Source organism: Cygnus atratus, chromosome 4 (genome assembly GCF_013377495.2).
Source record: "Cygnus atratus isolate AKBS03 ecotype Queensland, Australia chromosome 4, CAtr_DNAZoo_HiC_assembly, whole genome shotgun sequence".
Lineage (NCBI taxonomy): Eukaryota > Metazoa > Chordata > Aves > Anseriformes > Anatidae > Cygnus > Cygnus atratus.
The window spans coordinates 62,886,822-62,905,543 of NC_066365.1; the positions used below are offsets into that span (position 1 = coordinate 62,886,822).

General features: G+C 35.5%; 1 protein-coding gene across 6 annotated transcripts in view; it reads left to right on the forward strand.

Moving 5' to 3' along the window:
* RAB28 (RAB28, member RAS oncogene family) overlaps positions 1–18,722 on the forward strand; it is a 62,256-nt gene that overhangs the window by 34,021 nt on the left and 9,513 nt on the right. For all 6 annotated transcript variants that reach the window (XM_035547327.2, XM_035547326.2, XM_035547328.2 and 3 more), the window contains exon 5: positions 17,227–17,330. In XM_035547327.2, the coding sequence (XP_035403220.1) occupies positions 17,227–17,330 (104 nt within the window). The remainder of the gene's footprint in view (positions 1–17,226; positions 17,331–18,722) is intronic.

Here is an 18,722-nt window from a genome sequence, read left to right on the forward strand (position 1 = left end):
CATAGGAGGGTAATACTTCACTTGTACTGTATTTTACAGGTATTATAGCCCTGTTCACGACCGCAGCATTTTAAAGTAATTATAGAATTTCTATTCTGAGTCTGAGTTACCAAATTTGGTTAATCTGCTGGATAGAAACATGCAAGGAACTTAATCAGATGCCGACTATTTAAAAGAAAGAGGAAAGACTTAGAAAGTTCTTTATCCGGTCCGCAACTTTCAGAGGCAAAAAATCAGATAGATTTCCTCCAAAAACGCTTTGGCTTTACTGGTGGTGAGGGGCTACAGTGTGAAATACCCTGCGACCTAATACATTTATATATGTATCTCTGGAATTAGTATGAGAAGTTCTCTCTGGGCCTGCGATAGTCTGTTCTATAAGCGAGGTGTATTCGTGATAGTCTGTTCTATAAGCGAGGTGTATTCAGTGCAGCGCCTCCGAGACAGGTCTGCCCTGTCCCCCCACGGTGCAGCATGGCAGGGGGAGAATAAATTGGTTTAGCTCAAGCTTCCCATGTCTCTATGCACTGGTACTCGTGCAGAGCATGCTTCTGGCTGTGGAATCGTCTTCATGCATTTTGTAAGCCTGACAGATTTTTGGCTGTGGAACCGGCCTGGGCTATGTGTGGAATATGGATGCGAAGCGTGAGTGTGACAGAACAAGCTGGTGGTAACTCATGCTGAGCCACCGAGGTGAGAGGTCCGCTGAGCCACACTTTCTAATTAAGTCTCTTGACTTTAACATGGGGCAGCAGAATGATAATAAATGCTTTTCAAATCTCTGCAAAGCTGCAGTTTTTTTATTGAGGTTATTGAGGTGTCTGTTTTCTTTTAATCTCAGCGGATTATGGCCTGTGCTGACTGGTGCTGTCAGTAAAATGGCTTGGTATGTGTTGCTTTGTTATACTGGTAGCTGCTGTGTTGCTCATGCTATGCCTTCAGTATCACCTTTGTTCCCAAGAGTGTAGCCTGCAGTGTGCAGCCTAATGTTTTGTGTTTGAAGGCTCAGCATGGCTTTCGTTTGACATGGCTGTCTTTGCGGTATGCCAGTGCATTCTTTGCTTGAGCAGCTAGTGAAGAAGTATTGGGTAGCAGTGTTAACTCTATGAAATTATTTTGTCTTCACATCATTGTTAGCAAGCAAGAATCAAAAAGATTGTTAATCATTTCCAACTTCTTGGCTGTCTCATTTTTGCATTGTTTAGTCAGAATTCCATAAAAACTTCCCACCATCTTTTCTGAAAGGGAAAGAAGAGATGAATACAACAAACAAAATGCCAGGTTAGTCATTTCTTCATGTGACAGTGAGTATCCCTCGTGCTGTATTGCAAAGCTCCTGTAGGACTCAGCCTATATTGGAATTAGAATTTTGTGTATACATTGCAGAATTATTCTCAAGAATTGGGAAAAGTTAAGATGATCCCAGCCTTCACAGTGCATATAGGAGAGCAACAACAATCAGCGGAATGGAACAGCTTTTGTATGAAGAGAGATGAAATAGTTGGATTCCTTATCATTAGAAAAAGAGACAAATACATGTATAAAACTGTGAATGATGTGGAGAAGAGACTAAAGAACAATTATTTAGCATCTTGTCATGAGATTTCCTTAGTTTTTGAAATTTTGTTAAACAGCAAGCCTTAAACAGATTAAATTGTTTTCTCACATGGTAAGTAATTAAACTGTGAAAGCCAAATCACTGGCTGTTGTAAAAGCCATGCACGTGGGTTCAGAAAGGGACTGCAAAGATTTGGGAAGGGCTGAACCACCAGTGGCTAGTAAATATTTCAGCTGTATTCGTAGCAGGTCAGAGATGTAGTATCAGGCTGATGGTGTATATCAAGGAACAGTCACTGTATTAGCTTATTATTTGCTTATGTGGCTTTCTAAATATCTGTTACTGACTGCTCCATGAGGCAGGTTACTGACTGGGAAATACCAGACCTTCAAATATCAGATATAAAGAAAATCATGTATATATTCCTGACCTTGAGCAGTTACAACTCCTGCTCTCCAGCCCCTCCAGCCTTCCCCTGTACCTCCAAAATAACCAAAACAGCCAACAAAGCCAACCCACTCACTGTTTTGCCATTCAGTGCCTTACATTGTGTAGCTGAATTTATATGTATTACTTTGTGGCTGGTTAGTGGGAACAATTGAGATAAGTGAATCTGGGTTCTGGCTGATGTTCAATGGTCTTAATTGTTAAATACAACAGTTTTTGGATGAAATAATTAAGAAGTTTGTGGGCTAGAGAGAGGAACTGTATATTTCACTAGTGATTAATATTACGTTCTCAAGTTCTTTACAGTATCTGCTCTGAACACATTCAGCTGTGGTAGTTACTCAAACTCTTCTGAATACCCCGCTTCTTGTCTATAACGTGTTAAAAATGTTTGTTTCACTGAAAAGATCTAGAAACCTAATGTGTTGTTTAATACATTTTTATAGAAGTGTTTTTGATGGAAGTATGTTCAATTGTAGCCTAAATGGATGTCTAACCATTAGCTAAAGCCAAAGCTTCTTTGCCACCCTAATTCTGAAAATTTCAGCCATGGAAATTATGCCCTCTTAATATATTTTAAAAGATGAGTGTATTAAGTCATAAAGAAAATAAGATGATATCAGGACTGTGCTAAAATTTTCATAGATAATATGTTAGGGTTGCATACCCCAAGATGTTGTTAACTTCTTGATGCATTCTCCCTTTCCTTTTCAAACCTAGCAAAGGAAGTGTGGCTTATTATTGAGGCCTCCTACTTATAAAAAGTAGAGTGGGTTTGCTGAACTTTCTGAGGTTGTGACTGACCAAAATGATCTGGAAAAACATGCTTACAGCATCTAAATTCCCCTGTAAGTCAGATGCAGCTGATTGCTTTTTTCTAACTTCAATAGAAATTGAATGAGGCAGAAACTCTTAAAATCCTCTTTGCTTTTAGAATGATTTAGGAAAAAAAAAGTTAAAAAAAAAAAAAAAAAAAAGTGCATACATGTGTGAAATTCAACTGGTCTCAGTGTCTCCACAACACTCAGACTCTGAGAAGGTGATTTCACAACCGATTTAACCCAGTTTTGCTTTTGTCAACTGTAGGCATGGTAGTACTGCACAGAGAGTTCAGTTCATTGATCCAACCTAAACTGAACAGAACAAAGGGAGGAGCTCTTATTTGAATGAACTTACGGATTTATCTCGTGCTGTGGTGGTGCTGTCGCATGAGAAGATTTGGAAGTGCTTGGCCAGCAGCAGAGGGAAAGCCAGGACCATCCATTTGACTTGCAATTAGCTTAAACTGCTGAAGAAATGACCACTTTTCTAACCCTAATTTCAAGCTAGCATGAACAAGCTAGCTACTGAACATTTCTTGAAGTAGTTTTTTTTGTGGGAAACTAGCAGAGTCTGAGGGAATAGGATTGCTCTGCACAGCCAGGTGGCCGAGGTAGTTCAGAAAAAGAGTATAGAGGCTGCTTTGTTAAATCTATAACAATTAAATAATTTACAAAGTATTTTTCTTATGTCTTTGGATTCTTTATGTATTACATACATAGCTTTTTAAGTCTTAGACAAAGTTTGGGTTTTTGTTCAGTCCCCTGTAACTAGCCTGATGAGTTGGTTCCCCTTGCTCATCTGGGACTGGTTAATACTGTAAAGTTGCTATGTAAGTGTACTCTTAGTTTATCAACTAATTGATGTTTTTAGTTTGCTTAGAGAAATAGTAGATACAAATATGGCAGAAGATTTTTTACATTTTTTCTTCAGCTTCTGAATCAATTATAGTTTTCAATTAAGTTGATGAATTTTTGGACCGAAGTGTTCATGTCATGATAGAAATTTGTCAAGAAGAAACAAGCTATATGCTCATTCTACCTGGAGATGAGAACAGCTTTTCACATACCATCATGAATCCCTTATTAGTAGATGTATTGAGTGAAATTATTATTGTTATTATTATTATTATTATTTGCCTGGGTGACTGCTTAGTATATTAAAATGTGATATTAGTATATTAAAATATGTATTAATTAATATTAGTATATTAAAATATGTGAGAATAATGTGAAAGATTTGTACAGACCTATTTCTACTGCCTGATCCTATTGTTGAAATATAGATAGTCTGAATTCAGTTCTTTGTAGCCTTTGAATTGCCACAGATTGATTTAACAAATAGCTCATAAATTTACTATCAACAATCTGAATATGTTTGATATTATTTTCTCATTTTATAGTTAAAGTATATTATGTTTCTTTACTAAGCAGTTTTACTTTTTTCTTATAAAATCTTTCTTATAAAATTTTTCACTGCCGGTTGAAAACAGGTTGGCTTGTTAATAATTAGTTACAAAAGCTTCCAAATGGAAGAAAAACTGGGCTGCTGTCAAGGAGGATTTGATACACATGGAACAGTTAAGCAGTAATAAATTGCTTAGTAACTGAGTAATTTCACTCAGATACGTGCCAATCTTGCATCTACATTGGAAAAAGTTTGGAAGAAGAACTGAAGTGATGTTTTAAATTGCTTAATGCTGGAGTTTTATTATAATAACAATAATACTGACTTGGACTGATCTTTGAACATTAAAGGCTTGTTTTTATATCCTAGTGAATGATTTCATGTTCATTTATAATTTTTGTTGTGGGAGAGCTCCCAGAGGGGTATGTAGGAGAAGCAGTAAGTGTCTCCAACCCATTATTACATCTTCTGGAAGCAACGATGGAATCAGGCATGGAAGGGCCCTGGAGGTGACCTGGGTTGGCTCTGTTAGGAGCAAGCAATTCAGAGTATTGGATGAAAGCACCACACAAGTTTTTTAATGTGTCTGTTTGGCCTGAAATGAACAGAAATACACCTGGAGAAACAGTCTGTATAGATGGATGCAGCAGCGGCCATTAAGAGTGCTGGAGTGGCTCCTGTGAGGAAGTGTTATTTATTAGGTAAATGCTTTTTATAGGAAGAAGTATCTTATTAATGGTTCATTTCCATGTCTTCATAAAATATATTACTCTGAGATTTGTTCCCACCCATTCTGTTGAGAAAACTGTTCCAGGAAGTGCTATGTAAGGATAAAGGGTTTACCTTGATGTTGTAGTATGTCTGGACTTCCTATTTTGGAAGAAATGACCTGTACAACTGTACCTTGCTTACAAGATGCTGTAGAATGCTTGAATATAGGCACAACTGCAAATGTGCCAAACACTTCAGTGTAATAAAAAACAAAACAAACAAAAAACCCACAAAGAACCATGTAATCACAAACTGCATCTAATCTCTTAATAAGGAGATATCTACTTTTAATAACATGAAAGATTTAATTTTCTGTATTCAGTAGTGAGACTGACTTTATTAACTTGCCTGCTCTTTTGAGTGCTGACAGGAATTCAACCCATCAGAGTTCCTGAAGGCTCTAGTTCCATGGTGGTTGGTTTTGTGATAAAGCTGGTTTACAGCTTGAAGTTAGCACTGGTACCCCACAGGAAATCAGATGGGTGACTTGATCTGGGTTAAACAGAAGATAGCAAAAAAGAAATGGCTATTTTTGACATGGATCAGCCCTTTGAGCTTCATAAGCTCATACAAGCTGTGTGGCCTCGTAAGCTGGTGAGAAGAGAGTAAGTGCATTGTGGCATGAGGGTGGGAATGAACAACCAGGAGTGAGACAGGACAGTGATATTTTTTGAGCTTTGGTGCTGACATTGGTTTATCTTGAAACTGTGGCCAGAAACTCTTGTTGCCTGTAGAAGATGGATGGGAGTGAGTGACTGCAGGTGGGATCTAAGAAACACAGAAGTCTTCAGAAAGATCCCAAGACCCTGAGCTGACAAAATTATAATGAAATTTATATTTGTTGGTTGTCAATCCACTAAATCTTTGTGAATTTCTGAATGATGAAATTATTTAGTAGCATTCTTAGCATTTAACTAAAGGTAATTATACCTTTTCCTGCTATTGATAAATTCAGCCATGAGGTAGTAGATACATCAAAATTAGTTAAAATATTTGAGAGATGAAGAGAAGCTGATCCATCTGTGGCTTGCAGATGTATTGGACTAGCACCATCTTCTGAATGTTTGCTACATTACAACTTAATGTCTTCACTAAGGTATTAAAGACCACATTAAAAAATCACTGAGCTTTGAATTTCAGTGATCATAGTACTGTAATACATTCCTTTTACACTCTATTGAGTTTATGAAATTGTTAAATTAAACCAAGATCAAGAACATCTCCACTTGAATTAATGAAAAATCCACATTTTTAAACACTTTGTTTTAATCTGTGTCCTAAAAAGCAGATCTAATATTACAAGGAGGGAAATTATTTTGTGAAGAAAGCTATTGAAATCTAGCAATTTGTCATTAGTAGTTCAACTCTTATCAATATAAGCAGTTTCTAATGTTGTTTCAGTAATTCTGATTAAAAAAGTTCATGCTGAATAAAAACAGTTGTTGTTTTTCTGTCAGTAACTTTTGTTTCAGAGTGTTGGTCAGTTATTAAAGTTCAGTGTGGGAAAATTTGAAAACTACTTCCAAAAATGTTAATGTGTAATCTAAAGAGCAGCATATGTTTTTGAAGTTAGGCTCATAGAAATTCATTTGCACAGAGGAGTTCTTATGAACATTTAAAAATGCATATTGCAGTCATCAGTGTTAAAAGTTTTCTTACAAGAGTATGAATCAAGTATTCTGTACTTCTCATACGTTGTTCTGTATTTCTGAGAGAAAATGTAGATTCTAAATGGCATAACTTTTTCTTTCAAAGTATTGCTGAAACACCGGCAATTAGAAAATGAAATACCATTTACAGCTTTTTTTTCAGTGTTTATACTTAGTTATGTCGTTATGAAGGATGCTGGATACAAAAAGTGAAATATTGCATTTATTATTTGTAGAAACTTTTAAGTATGTGAGAAGAAATGCTGCAGCTGGAGTTTTAGAAATACAAAATAATTACTACAGATTTTTGTGCTGTATTTCAGTAGAGCTTCAGTACTTAATTAACAGAATTGCTATGTCCCTGAGATGGTCACCCTAATGCTATTATGGTATTATATCTAATTCCACTAGCCTTTTCATTGTCTAGTGCCAGTGTGTTAGAGTTGGCCGGAGGGGACTGGAATTCCAGTCCCTGTATGATGTGTTGATGCTGGGCATCCTGGATTATGGTTTGCGTGAGTATAGGTTGATTTGTTTTGTTTTGCTTTCTTGGCATTGTTCAGTAAATAAGTCTTTCCCGACTGTGTTTGTGTGCCATGCTGGCCATTGTGCCTGCCCAGTGATTTCTATGGTCGAATTAATACAGCAAGGAAAATCCAGCTGGAGGTGTTCTTCTGGTCTGGCCACTCTCATTTCTTTTTATCTCCTGGAAATAGCTATTTATAAAGATGTTTGAGTCCAAATTAGCAGCTTTAACTTAATAAGGAAGAAGAACTAATTGCTATCAAAGTCCTTATTGGCACAAGGATTAGGAGACCCAGCCACAAGCATTAAAGAAGATGAAAGATGATTTAGTGCATAGAGCGGTAAAATCATGGTTCAGTGAAACTTCATGTGATCTTAGGCAAGGCTTCAAATTTATCTTTTCGTACATGTTTCATTTTTCATTTGTAAAAATACAGATAGTCTTTGCCTAATTTACTTGGAAAAGAATTAGTCAGCAAATGATCTGTTAGTAATTGCAGAGCGCTTCTAAATGATGGTGATAAGGGCTGTGTAAGAATCTGACTGTCTAGATAAAAAGCAACAGTGAACAAATGTTTTTTTTTCCTGGAGTAGTTTATAATCTTAGCACACATTTCATTGTGGAAAGTAAAAACTAATTAACCAAAGGTGTGAAAATAAAGAAGGTTAAAGCCCTGTGAGATGATGCTTATGAGAGAGAGTGGCATCAGTTTGCTCACACTAGGCTGTTCACTCCATAACACTATCCAGAAAAAACGTTTCATGTTCTTTCATACACACCCGCACTTGATGTCTTAAACTTACCCTAAGGGCCTGCTTGTTTAGCTATGTACACTGCAGACAGTAAACAGAGGTACATGGTAAGTTCATCTGGGCTGCCGCGTCTACACCCTTTGTGACCAGTTTAATGCACTTACTTGGTCATCTCTTTGTTATGTCACAGTCTGCAATACAGATATATCTTCAGTGCACTTAGTTTCACTGGAGTTGCAGGACAGGGAGATGCACTTCATCCTCCTCTTGCTTTATGTGTCTTTATGATACCCTTCTAAAAGAAAAATAAATAAATAGGAGAGTCGTTCTAGTATTATTTTAATCCCAAGCTAATACTACAAGGTAGCTCAATTGCTATATTTGTTTAATAATATCTCTTTTGAATACTTGCTTCCAAAAACATCTTCACTAGGGGTAGGGATAAGGAGTATAGGTGCCTAACAGTGGACATTGGATTGTAACTATTAGTGTAATCGTAGTCTGTTCAAATGATAAATGGTTGCAAAAATTTCTGCCAAGAATGTATTGAAAAATAAAAATGGGAATTGTCTGAGAAAAAAAATATGTATTCTCTTTAACTGTCTCTTCAAGCTGTGTCAGCCGATCATCAGCTTAGTTTTGAAAAGAAACTTTGGTGTATTTTTTCCCCTTCACAATAAATTTTACTTTGGTATGAAAAGATGCCTGCTGTTTGTATTTGCAAAGGTTAACTTATCTTCTTAAAAATGACCTGTCAGCTACCAAATGTTATACACGCTTGTTATTAGGTGAGAATCTTGTCCCACGGTGTCCTCAGTTGTCAGCTGCACTGGGTGCGCTGAGGTGGAAAGGCCTGCTTCTGGCTTTCTTTCTTGTTATTTCCTACATTAGAAAGAACTATTAGGACCAACCTGATTTTATTCATTTACCTTTATCACATAAGCTCATCACAAATTTTGTGTTTTTTTATATGTCGTTCTTTGAGAGGAAAGAGAATTCCACATAAGCTCTGTACAAATAAATGCAGGCCCATAAGAGAGGTATGCCTGAAAGCAGGCAAACCTCACTTCATGGACAAGATGCCTTTCTGCTTTTAACTGAAGAGACCTGGGGATTGCACACCTTATATTTCCCGTATTAAGCATACATTTTTTTATATTGTTTCTGTAGAAATTCATGTCTTGGATCAGAAAGAGCTCAGATCATAGATTTGACATTTATAAGGTTGACATACATGTTTGCTGATAATTCTGATTTTTTTTAGAGGAGGAAGTGTTACAATGCTTTGTGTAAATCACAAGAGTTTTTAAGCTATCCATTTTTTTTCTTTCTGAAACCAGTGATTTCCTGTTGTAGCTGGAAATGTTAAGTATAGTTTTTTAAGTATTAAAGTACAGCACCAGCTATTATTATTCTGCCTTAGCAAGTCTTCTAATACAACATTTGATTTGTTACTACATCCTCATAGGGAAGCATCAGCAGTAGAGTGTACATGACAGTGAGAAAGTAAACACATGCTTGCAATCAAATTAATGTATTTCATCTGTCTTCAACTAATAACAATCTGTCATGCTATCTATCTGAGAAGGGGCATAAACAGTTTATTTTGTGTTTGGAATAACTTCCTGGAGGTAGTTAATGTGACACGTAGTTTGTCTGACATGAGTATAACCAGATCAACACTCTAGATGTTTTCTTGATAACCTAAAAAAATTACTGAGAAAATCTGTACTGGAACTATATTTATATTTCGTTGAGCTTCCTTAAATCAGACTAGAGGCATAGTTTTCAGGACTTCCATAAAGGAGTTTTCTTTTCTTGGCAGCTATACAATTTTAGTGTGAGAAAAAGATGGAAAGTATTAAAAAAAAAAAAAAAAAACTACAAAATGTTGCAGTTGCACTCTGGCATTTCGATTTTTGAAAATTAGCTGCTATATTAATTTAAAAGTACCAAATCAAAACTGATTTTTAAAAAGCTAGGTAATGTACAAAGTCTGATAATACTGCAGACTCATTGCAATTTGTTGCAATTGATTATTATTTCTGCATGATTCTGGTTAGTCTTATAGTATTATGTCAGAGATTAATTAGTTATAATTAGTAATAATATCAGATAATTATTATAGCAGATAATTATTTACACAGAAAAAGCCTTTATGTCTAATTAGAAAACGAAAGTGCACTTGCTTGAAGTTCCAAGTAACCCATTCAAATTCTCTTGAAAAATTAGGGCTTAATTAAATAGCTGCATCTTTTAGTGAGAAGGTTACTTGCAAGCTGTGCAATAAAAAGCTGGGGAAGTTTTTTTTTTTGTTGCTTTTTTTTGCTATTTTCTTCGGAGCGATGGCAGGGCTGGAAGAAAATCTGGGTGGTATCGTCTAGTGCAGACGAGGCCTGGAGGGCTCTTGGTGGCTGGTGCTGTGGGGCCGACCAGGCTGGGCCCTGCTGAGGGGTCTGCAGAGCCCACTGCCCTGCTCCCAGCATGTGTAGGGATTTCTGCTTTATTGAATAGTGTACATCTCAGAGAAAGCCCCTTTATATTCCCTTTTTCAGGCACTTTTACTTAGGTAGAGGCAAAGCAGAGCCTTCATGCTCTGCATCAGCCATGCATGCTGCGTGAAGACAATACCGTGTAGCACTGCTGTCTGCACTGGGCTGTCAGGGCTTCAGGTGCTCAGGCTAGGTTTGTTCTTAAGAAATCAGTCTGAAATTTTAACAGAAACAGGATGAAAAAAAATGTCATATACAGCCCCCCCTTTTTTTTTTATGACCCTGGAGTATTTTTAGAAGGGAAAATATGTACATAATTTTAAGCACATGTAAATCAAATTAATAAATTATTAAAGCATTTTACTTGTCATGTCTGTGTGGGCTAATCGTGATAGCTCATTATTTAAACATTATGTAATTGTATACCTTGTGTGAACAGCTGCAAATACTTTGCAGAAAGATTTATATTTCGTTTTTCACAGCACACTATAAAAGAATATATTTTTGTGCACTACCATAGATTAATATAGATGTTTACTCATAACTTTCAAACCACCCTTAATTATACTAAAATATAAAAGTTATGCATGATAATTATGGATCAAGATAGTTGTAAATTTATGTAAGTGTTAATACAAATTTTAATGTTAAATACTGTAATTATCAATAAATAAGTTCAGCTTAAACTGGAGAACCAGCCCTTTATAACAGATTCCCTCATAGGTATTACACTTGCAAGCTTTGAAAGTGAAAGACTGTCAGATTTGGGTGGAGAGGTGTCTTTTTTAACTGAAGTACTCTGAACTCTAATGTTTCTTTTCATACACATGGTTTAGCAAGGTTAGTTATCACTGGTATTATCAACTGAAATGACTGTATAGTGCCTTATAGTTTGCAAGTATAATCTCAGGGTCCAGGAGAAATGCCAACAGACTATTAAACATTCAGACTTGCTTAACATGCATTATGCATGCCACTCAGCTGTTTATGGCACTCTGAACAAGTACTGTCACTATTTTTTTCAGCTGTCTGGAAGTACCTGTACAAGTTATATGTTTGTGTTTCTTCCAGACTTACCTGAAAGAAAGATTCTTGAAAAAATGTGTGTTTTCTGACTTAAAGGAAGCTTCTAGTTTTACATGGAGCTCTTCGTCAATGATGTTATGAAAGAAGACACTGGCAGTCCTCTGGGAAAGGGAGATAAATAGCAGAAGTAGTAGCCTTTAGATTCTGCATAAATGATGTTCTGGTGTCTTTTTAAAGTATGTGCAGTTATTTGCTTTGGTGACAATATTTAAATCAAAATAAACTATTATTATTTGTGTTTTGAAAGATGAGGAAACAAGAACATTCATCATTTCACTGGTTAATGATGCATATTGTAAAATGTTTACTGGATTCCTGTTTTTCCCAGTTGTATTACTCTGTAAATTGTTATACATATTTTATTAATACCATAATTTTAGACAATACAGCTCTGGGATTTGATATCACACTTTATTACTTGAAGCATTACTTTATTACTTCTGGTGAGCTAATTATGTTTGTGGTAGTTCATTTCAGTGAACTAAACTAGTATTTATACTGCTTGACTATTGGTTTTCCACGTATAAGGTGGATGGAAATCATAGAACCACAGAATATCCTGAGCTGGAAGGGACCCACAAGGATGATCTCTTGCTCCTGCACAGTGGTGTGAAGTGGCTTGTTGCAAGCCTCTGTTATCTTAGAGTGGTCTATACGTATAATAAAAATAGTGTAACAGAAACACATTTGACATTAATTTGTTTACCTTTAGTAGTTTCAGAGTCTCAAGTAAAAATAGCAGAATTAATCAAGACTGAATTGCTATTGAATGGCTATGTGTGGTGGAGATCGTAAGACACTCATTTGTGTGTTAGCTAGCACTTCCTAGTGTCTTTGTATTTCCTTGCTGCTAACCAATAAAATCAGATGTCTGGGGCTTACTCCTAAATTACTTGTGTGAAGTTATATAAGAATTTGTCTTACAGTAGACCAACTTATATTTTCTCAAGTATTTGCTCAGAATTTTTTCAAATGTTGTATATGTCTAGCCTTGCAGACAGTCATTTAAAATATACATCTACTCTGTTTCCTTTTCTGTTTTAAGTTAACATTGTCTCTCAGCGATGTATATCAGCAATTAGAAGGATGATGAAAAAGTTGTTTACCTGTCACCTGAAGAAAGGACCTAATCAATTTTCCCCAGTTCTGACTTAAACCTACTCTTTTATTCTTGTCTTCTTTGAATTGTCATTTACTTTTCAAGAAGTGACAGTGATGATGTTTACATCATTTTCCTTATATTGATTCTGCAATTTTCTTCTTACCTGCTTTTCTTCAGGAATGTCTTGGAGGGAATATCTCTGGGACTTCTGTGGGAGATCCAGACCTCTCCCCTTGGTTCTCTTTTCTTTGTTCACTTCACTAGAACTCTGTTTGGTCTCACCTACAGATCAGAACTGAACTCTGCAGAGTTCATGAGAAGCAAGTCTTACAGCAAGTCTCATCTAATTCTGCAGCAGACTCTGATCTATTCTAGTTTCATCTGAGTTCCGCATTTATCTAGCTGAATTTATGAAGTTCCCAATCTACTTCTGTTGTGCCATTATCTTTATGGGATATCTGTGCATACTATATTTATAGATATGTTACTTAAGGAGCAGCAATTATCTGCAAGCTTTGCTTGAAGTGACTCTTCACACCAGATAATTTGAAGGTAAATGTTTAGTTTGATCCCTGAGAAACAAAAAGTTAGGTTCTTGACTAGTTAGAAACAGAGTTGCACAAGAGGAAAAATAAGACAGTGGAGATAATTTTTGGAGCGCATCTGGGAACAACAGTATTTCTGTAGTTGTCACACCGACTTTTAGTGTGTATTTCAAGAATAAAGAATGACCAAATGGCAGCAACCTGTGTTGTTCTTAGAAGAGGACTTCAATATGACTTTGGGGGCTGATGAGACCAAGACCAGGTTAGGTGAGGCCCTGAGCAAACTGATCTAGTGGGTGGCGTCCCTGCCTATGGCAGGGGGGTTGGAACTACGTGAATCTTCAAGTTCCCTTCCAACCGCAGCCATTCTGTGATTCTGTGAGCCCCTCTTTCTGTCCTCATCTGGCCAGTCAGGGAAACAATACTGGGACCTTTCTCTCACTCCTGTTGGTTGTAATATTACTCTGCTTCTCCTGCTTTCAATTTCTTTCAATTTTATTGTGGTCTATTACTCTGTTTGATTTAAAAGTACTCCATTTAATGCAAATGTGCTAAGTGGTCCCTTTATAGCCGAGGAATGTTCTTGTACTCCTATTAGATTTTAACTATTGCTTTACTTTGAAACTTTAGAGTTTTAAAGATGATAGATAAAAGAAATATTCTTGCTATATTCTTTAAAATTTACCCATCTTTTTTAGCTTTTTATGGACAGAAACCATTATTTATTAATAACACAGTTTGTATGCAAGTGTTTTAACTAGAGTACCTGTTTGTAACATGTATGTATTTTAGGATTGCGATGTTTGTGAACAGATAAATCTCTTTTCCCTTTTCAAACAAAATCCTTGTGTCTCCTTTTGATATCTCATTGTGGATTTCTAGCCATAAACTTAAATTCTACTTGGTAAAAATGGAGCTATTAATTTCCTCTTGCTATTGTCTTCTCCCTCGTTCACTTCAGATGAGGAGAATGATTGAACCATCTGGCAAGTAAACTTTTCTCTTGGCCTTTCTCTAAATGTTTGTGTTCAATCCGTGTCCAAATCTTGCACATTCTTTCTTCGTGACCTTCGTTAGATACGGCCTATGATAACTATCACAGTTAAAACGTTCTTCTTTTGCATTGTAATTGCTGAAATTCCTTCATTTTGGCAAATGCAATGTTATCTAGTCATTTAGAATATTCTGCAAGATCATTTTCCTGGTTTGTAAAATCAAACAGTATTTATGTATATAATTCTCTTCTTTCTATCCAAAAGTTATTTGTCTTTGCCATTAAACTTTTCATGGCTTAAGTGCATCCTCGTTGTCATCCTTCATCCCAAAGATACCCGTTCCTGCTGTTAACTGGCTCATCATACCAGCCCATATTGGCCAGCTGTTTTTCTTTTTTTCCTATGAAGTTCCTACATTCCTTACAAACATCTATTCAGAAGATCATTTTTCTTATCCAGATCCCTCCTACAGTCTTTTACTGTGATGTCTAAAAAAAAAAAAGCTGGACAAGAGTTATCTCCTGGTAACCAGGAGTTCTGCCTGTTTAGCTGACCAATGTCAGATGTTCAAAAAATCAAAACAAAAGAAAAAAGAAAAGGACTGGAGGGTAATTATTCACTTCATTTTAGCTGATCTTCAGTGACTCTCTATGATTATGCCCTTAGCCTGTGGCAATGCAACGTAATTTGAGTTAGCATAGTCGTCCTTCATTGACTGCAAACAGCAACTTTTTATAGTTAAATATTTATTAACGCTTGAAACCCTTTTCTTGTACTAAAACTGTGCCCTCTTTCATTGAGGGCTAATGTAACATGAATTGCCTTGCATTTACTGTGGGCTGAGAGTCTGCACATGGACAGTTACCTGGCAGTTATCTAGCATAACACTAACTGTACAGTTCACAGCAGACTGCTCATAATTCAGAAGGCATGAGCTGAAATACTCCTAAGTGGGGAGAGGGACTGAAAATTGCACAAAATTCAGAAATGCAATTTCACTTTGATTTTCACTTCTAGTCTGTTAGATTCTGGGATCATATGTGCTTTAATTTCTCTGCTTTAGTAAAATATATGCTCCACTGACAATATATTATTTTTGATATTTGCTTGAATAGCAAATAGGAAGCATTTGGGGATATGATTTCCTAAATGGCAGAGGCATTTTCTTCTTGAAAATTCATTTACATTTCTGCATGCTCCTGTGTTCCTCTGGTCTGTATTCTTTCCTTCTTGGGGAAGAGATTGTAACTTGTAAGTCTGTAAGCACAAACTCACATAAGTATGCCATGGTCCATGTAAATATGATCAATGGTTGTCTTTAAATTGTAATTGTGTGTGGGTTTTTGGAGTTGTGATATAGTTGAAGAAATACAATGATGTGAAATTTGGAGGTGGGGTTAAGGTTCTTCAAATAAATATAAAGAAAATATTTATTGATTGTTTTTCCCCAAAAGATTAATCTTACTGTTGTGCTTTCCAGGCTCCACTTAGCATAATATATAAAGAGTAAAATTAATAGTTAACAATGACATGGTTTAGACAGCATGCTGTGCTTTTTTTTTGTTTTGTTTTCAAAAAGCATTTCAACAGAGGCTCTCTCCCAGTAGTTATTCTTAAAGGAAAAAAGTTAAGTAGCTGTTACACAGACTGCATGAGTTTTTTTATCGACTTTGAGATTTAGCTTAATAAATGTATTTGTTCTTCCTATTTTTTGTGAAACTGTATAACCTACATTTAGTATTATGAAATACTGTACTACAAACGTTCGTGTTAATAGCTTAGTATTTTAGTCCTTCACAAATTAATGCCTGTGGTAACTGGATGATTTTAGGCCTGTTCTTGTAAACAAGGCCTTACTGATGTGCAAGGAACAGTAATATGTGGCAAAAACTCCGCATTAACCAAAGTAAGCAGTATAAATGGGGTATAGGAATCCCCTGTTAGACTAAAAATCTCCAAGAGAAAATCTCCAGAGCCTACAAATTAAAGACCTCCAATATCATTTTAAAATAAAGCCTTTTATGTAGTATGAGAGCATTTTTTCAGCTGATAATCAAATGACACTATTATGCAGGCTTACTAGATTTGCAAATTTACAAGTTTTTACAAGTCAGTTGGGTCCCTTCCTCAGGAAATCAGTTTAAGTTTTTTTTTCCTGTATTGACTCAAAGAGCCTGGTTGTCCTTAAATCCTTCTGAATATATTTGCCTTATAATTTGACGGCATTGAGTCAACACCCTTATAGGAACTGTAATGCAATAAAAAGAGAAACTGTTCAATATAGTTTCCAGTTGCCTTAGGATCAGATTTGGCGAAACTGGAATGTACACAATAAAACCTGTGCGAGACTTGAGTTCCATGTTACGTTGTAAGCAACTAGGGCTTTTCAACAGAAAATACCATTTGAAAGCTTTACCCTGCTTCCAATGGTTATAAAATGATAAAAATGAAAATGTGTGAGACTCTTGAAATACGCATTTTACTATTCGTAATTTTTGGAACCATACCTTTGTGGTATTGAAAACTTCATGTACAAGTAAATAAGCACATCAATGTTTTTATTCAGTTCTTTTTTTATTACAGTGAATGTTTTTGCTCTACCGTTTTCTGCAATAAAATTCTTTACAACTCTTTTACATTTTTTAACTTAGAAAAAATATGTAGATTCAGCTGTACTTTGTGAACTCTATTTTAGAAGAGTCTTTAAATTACAATGGATATCCAGCATACATCATGCGTGCAAATAGAATGCACACAATTTAATTCAGTCTTTTTTTTTTCCATGTAGTTAGCAGGAAAGTTTTTACAAATTGCTTGTGTGAATCCAGAAATAAGTTTGTCCTTTAGTTCAGATATGAATTCATTGCATTTGATTGCACAATTTTAATTGTGGTTTCATTTTTATTTATTATTATTGTTTTCTGGCGTAAGATTATAAAAAGAAATGTACCTTTGCATACATCTGCAAAGAAAAAGATTACATTTGATGTATTTCCAGTGAATGTATTTTCTAAGACAGGTAACTAAATAAATGGCCTCTACTATAGTAATTTATCTTTTTTTCCACTTGCTTTTAGTTGATTTGGAGCATATGCGCACAGTGAAAGTTGACAAGCACCAACGATTTTGTCAGGAAAACAATTTTAGTAGCCATTTCGTGTCGGCCAAGACAGGAGATTCTGTAAGTATGAAAAATAAAGTCCTTGTAGTTTTTTATTTTTTAGAAAGCTGTTATTCTGAAATATGATGTACCAGTTTGATTATACTTCACATATCGAACACTGAAGAACTCTGGCTACTGCAGGTCCTTTTTGCCAGCCTGCTTGCATGAAAATAGATCTTTTTATGAGTGTGTATGTTCTTTACAGTGGCTTCTCATCTGATTTGTGGTTTGAGGTATAGATCTTAATATGGAAATGGTCTGGCTTGTACGTCAGAATGAGAAATGAGACCTGCTGGATCTCTGCTGTCAGCCTTTAGCTAAACATATACCTTAGTTCCAGGTGAAGTTCCATCTCTAGAGCATCAATACAGAAGCTTTTAATAGTCAATAAAGTCACAGGATCCTGTTATGATCACAGTTTTTAATATGGGTCCTGAGCCAGGAGTCATTCTCTCTGTGGGTCCATTGAAATTTGAACATTCTGGTATTTGTAATGCTTTGCAGAGTGCATTTTTGAACAATCATTTGACTCTGACCTAACTGGCATATTTGTTTTAGTTGGAAGTGTATGTAAGAAAAGGTTCTCTTTCAGTTAACTGTATCAGTCAGATTAAACCACGTTGTATTGTTTTGCTTGATTTCTGTCATATGCCCAATGACTTCGTCATTCCCATGAAAAAAAAAAATCTGTATCTGTCTCAGTAATGTTATTTATGACAACATAATTTGCTTTATTTTAATGTTATTGAACGGTAAGACCATGTTCAATTATATGGAAGTACAGTTCTGTAACACATGTGGACTCACTGATTGTTTTAAGATCTTTGATGAAAGATCATTTACTTCTACAATGGATTGCCAAATTTTATAAGTTAATTATTGTGTTATACTGCTGATACAAGTGCAGTGAATCCTGATTCTCCTTAGAATTTGTGTTAAATCTTTGGCATATTTTTTTGTTTAAATGTGAAAATGGCTTTTTATGCTAGAAGAAGAAGAAAAATTTTATGATACTTTATGCAGTGAAGCTTGCATATGATAAAATCTATTTATTTCTCAAGGAGACAACTGTTTGGTGGGAACTGGTAGTAGGAAAACCAGCATTTTTTATAAGATTGATATAGTTAACATTATAAATTATGAAGGAATCTTTATTATGTCTTTTTAATTGATTCATGAATTGCAGCAGCATCCCACTATATATACTGATTATACTTTTTAACTTGCTGTTTAAAAACAAAAGTAAATCAGAATATACCTAGAAAACATTAACCAGAAGTTTCTGTTTAAATGGCTACTAACAAAAGAAGGTATGAGCTATAGTTTACAGTAGTTCATTTTGAGTTTTGGTATAGATTTGAATTAACTCTTTCTACCTACTACTGCACACTGGCCTTTCAAAATCTTCCT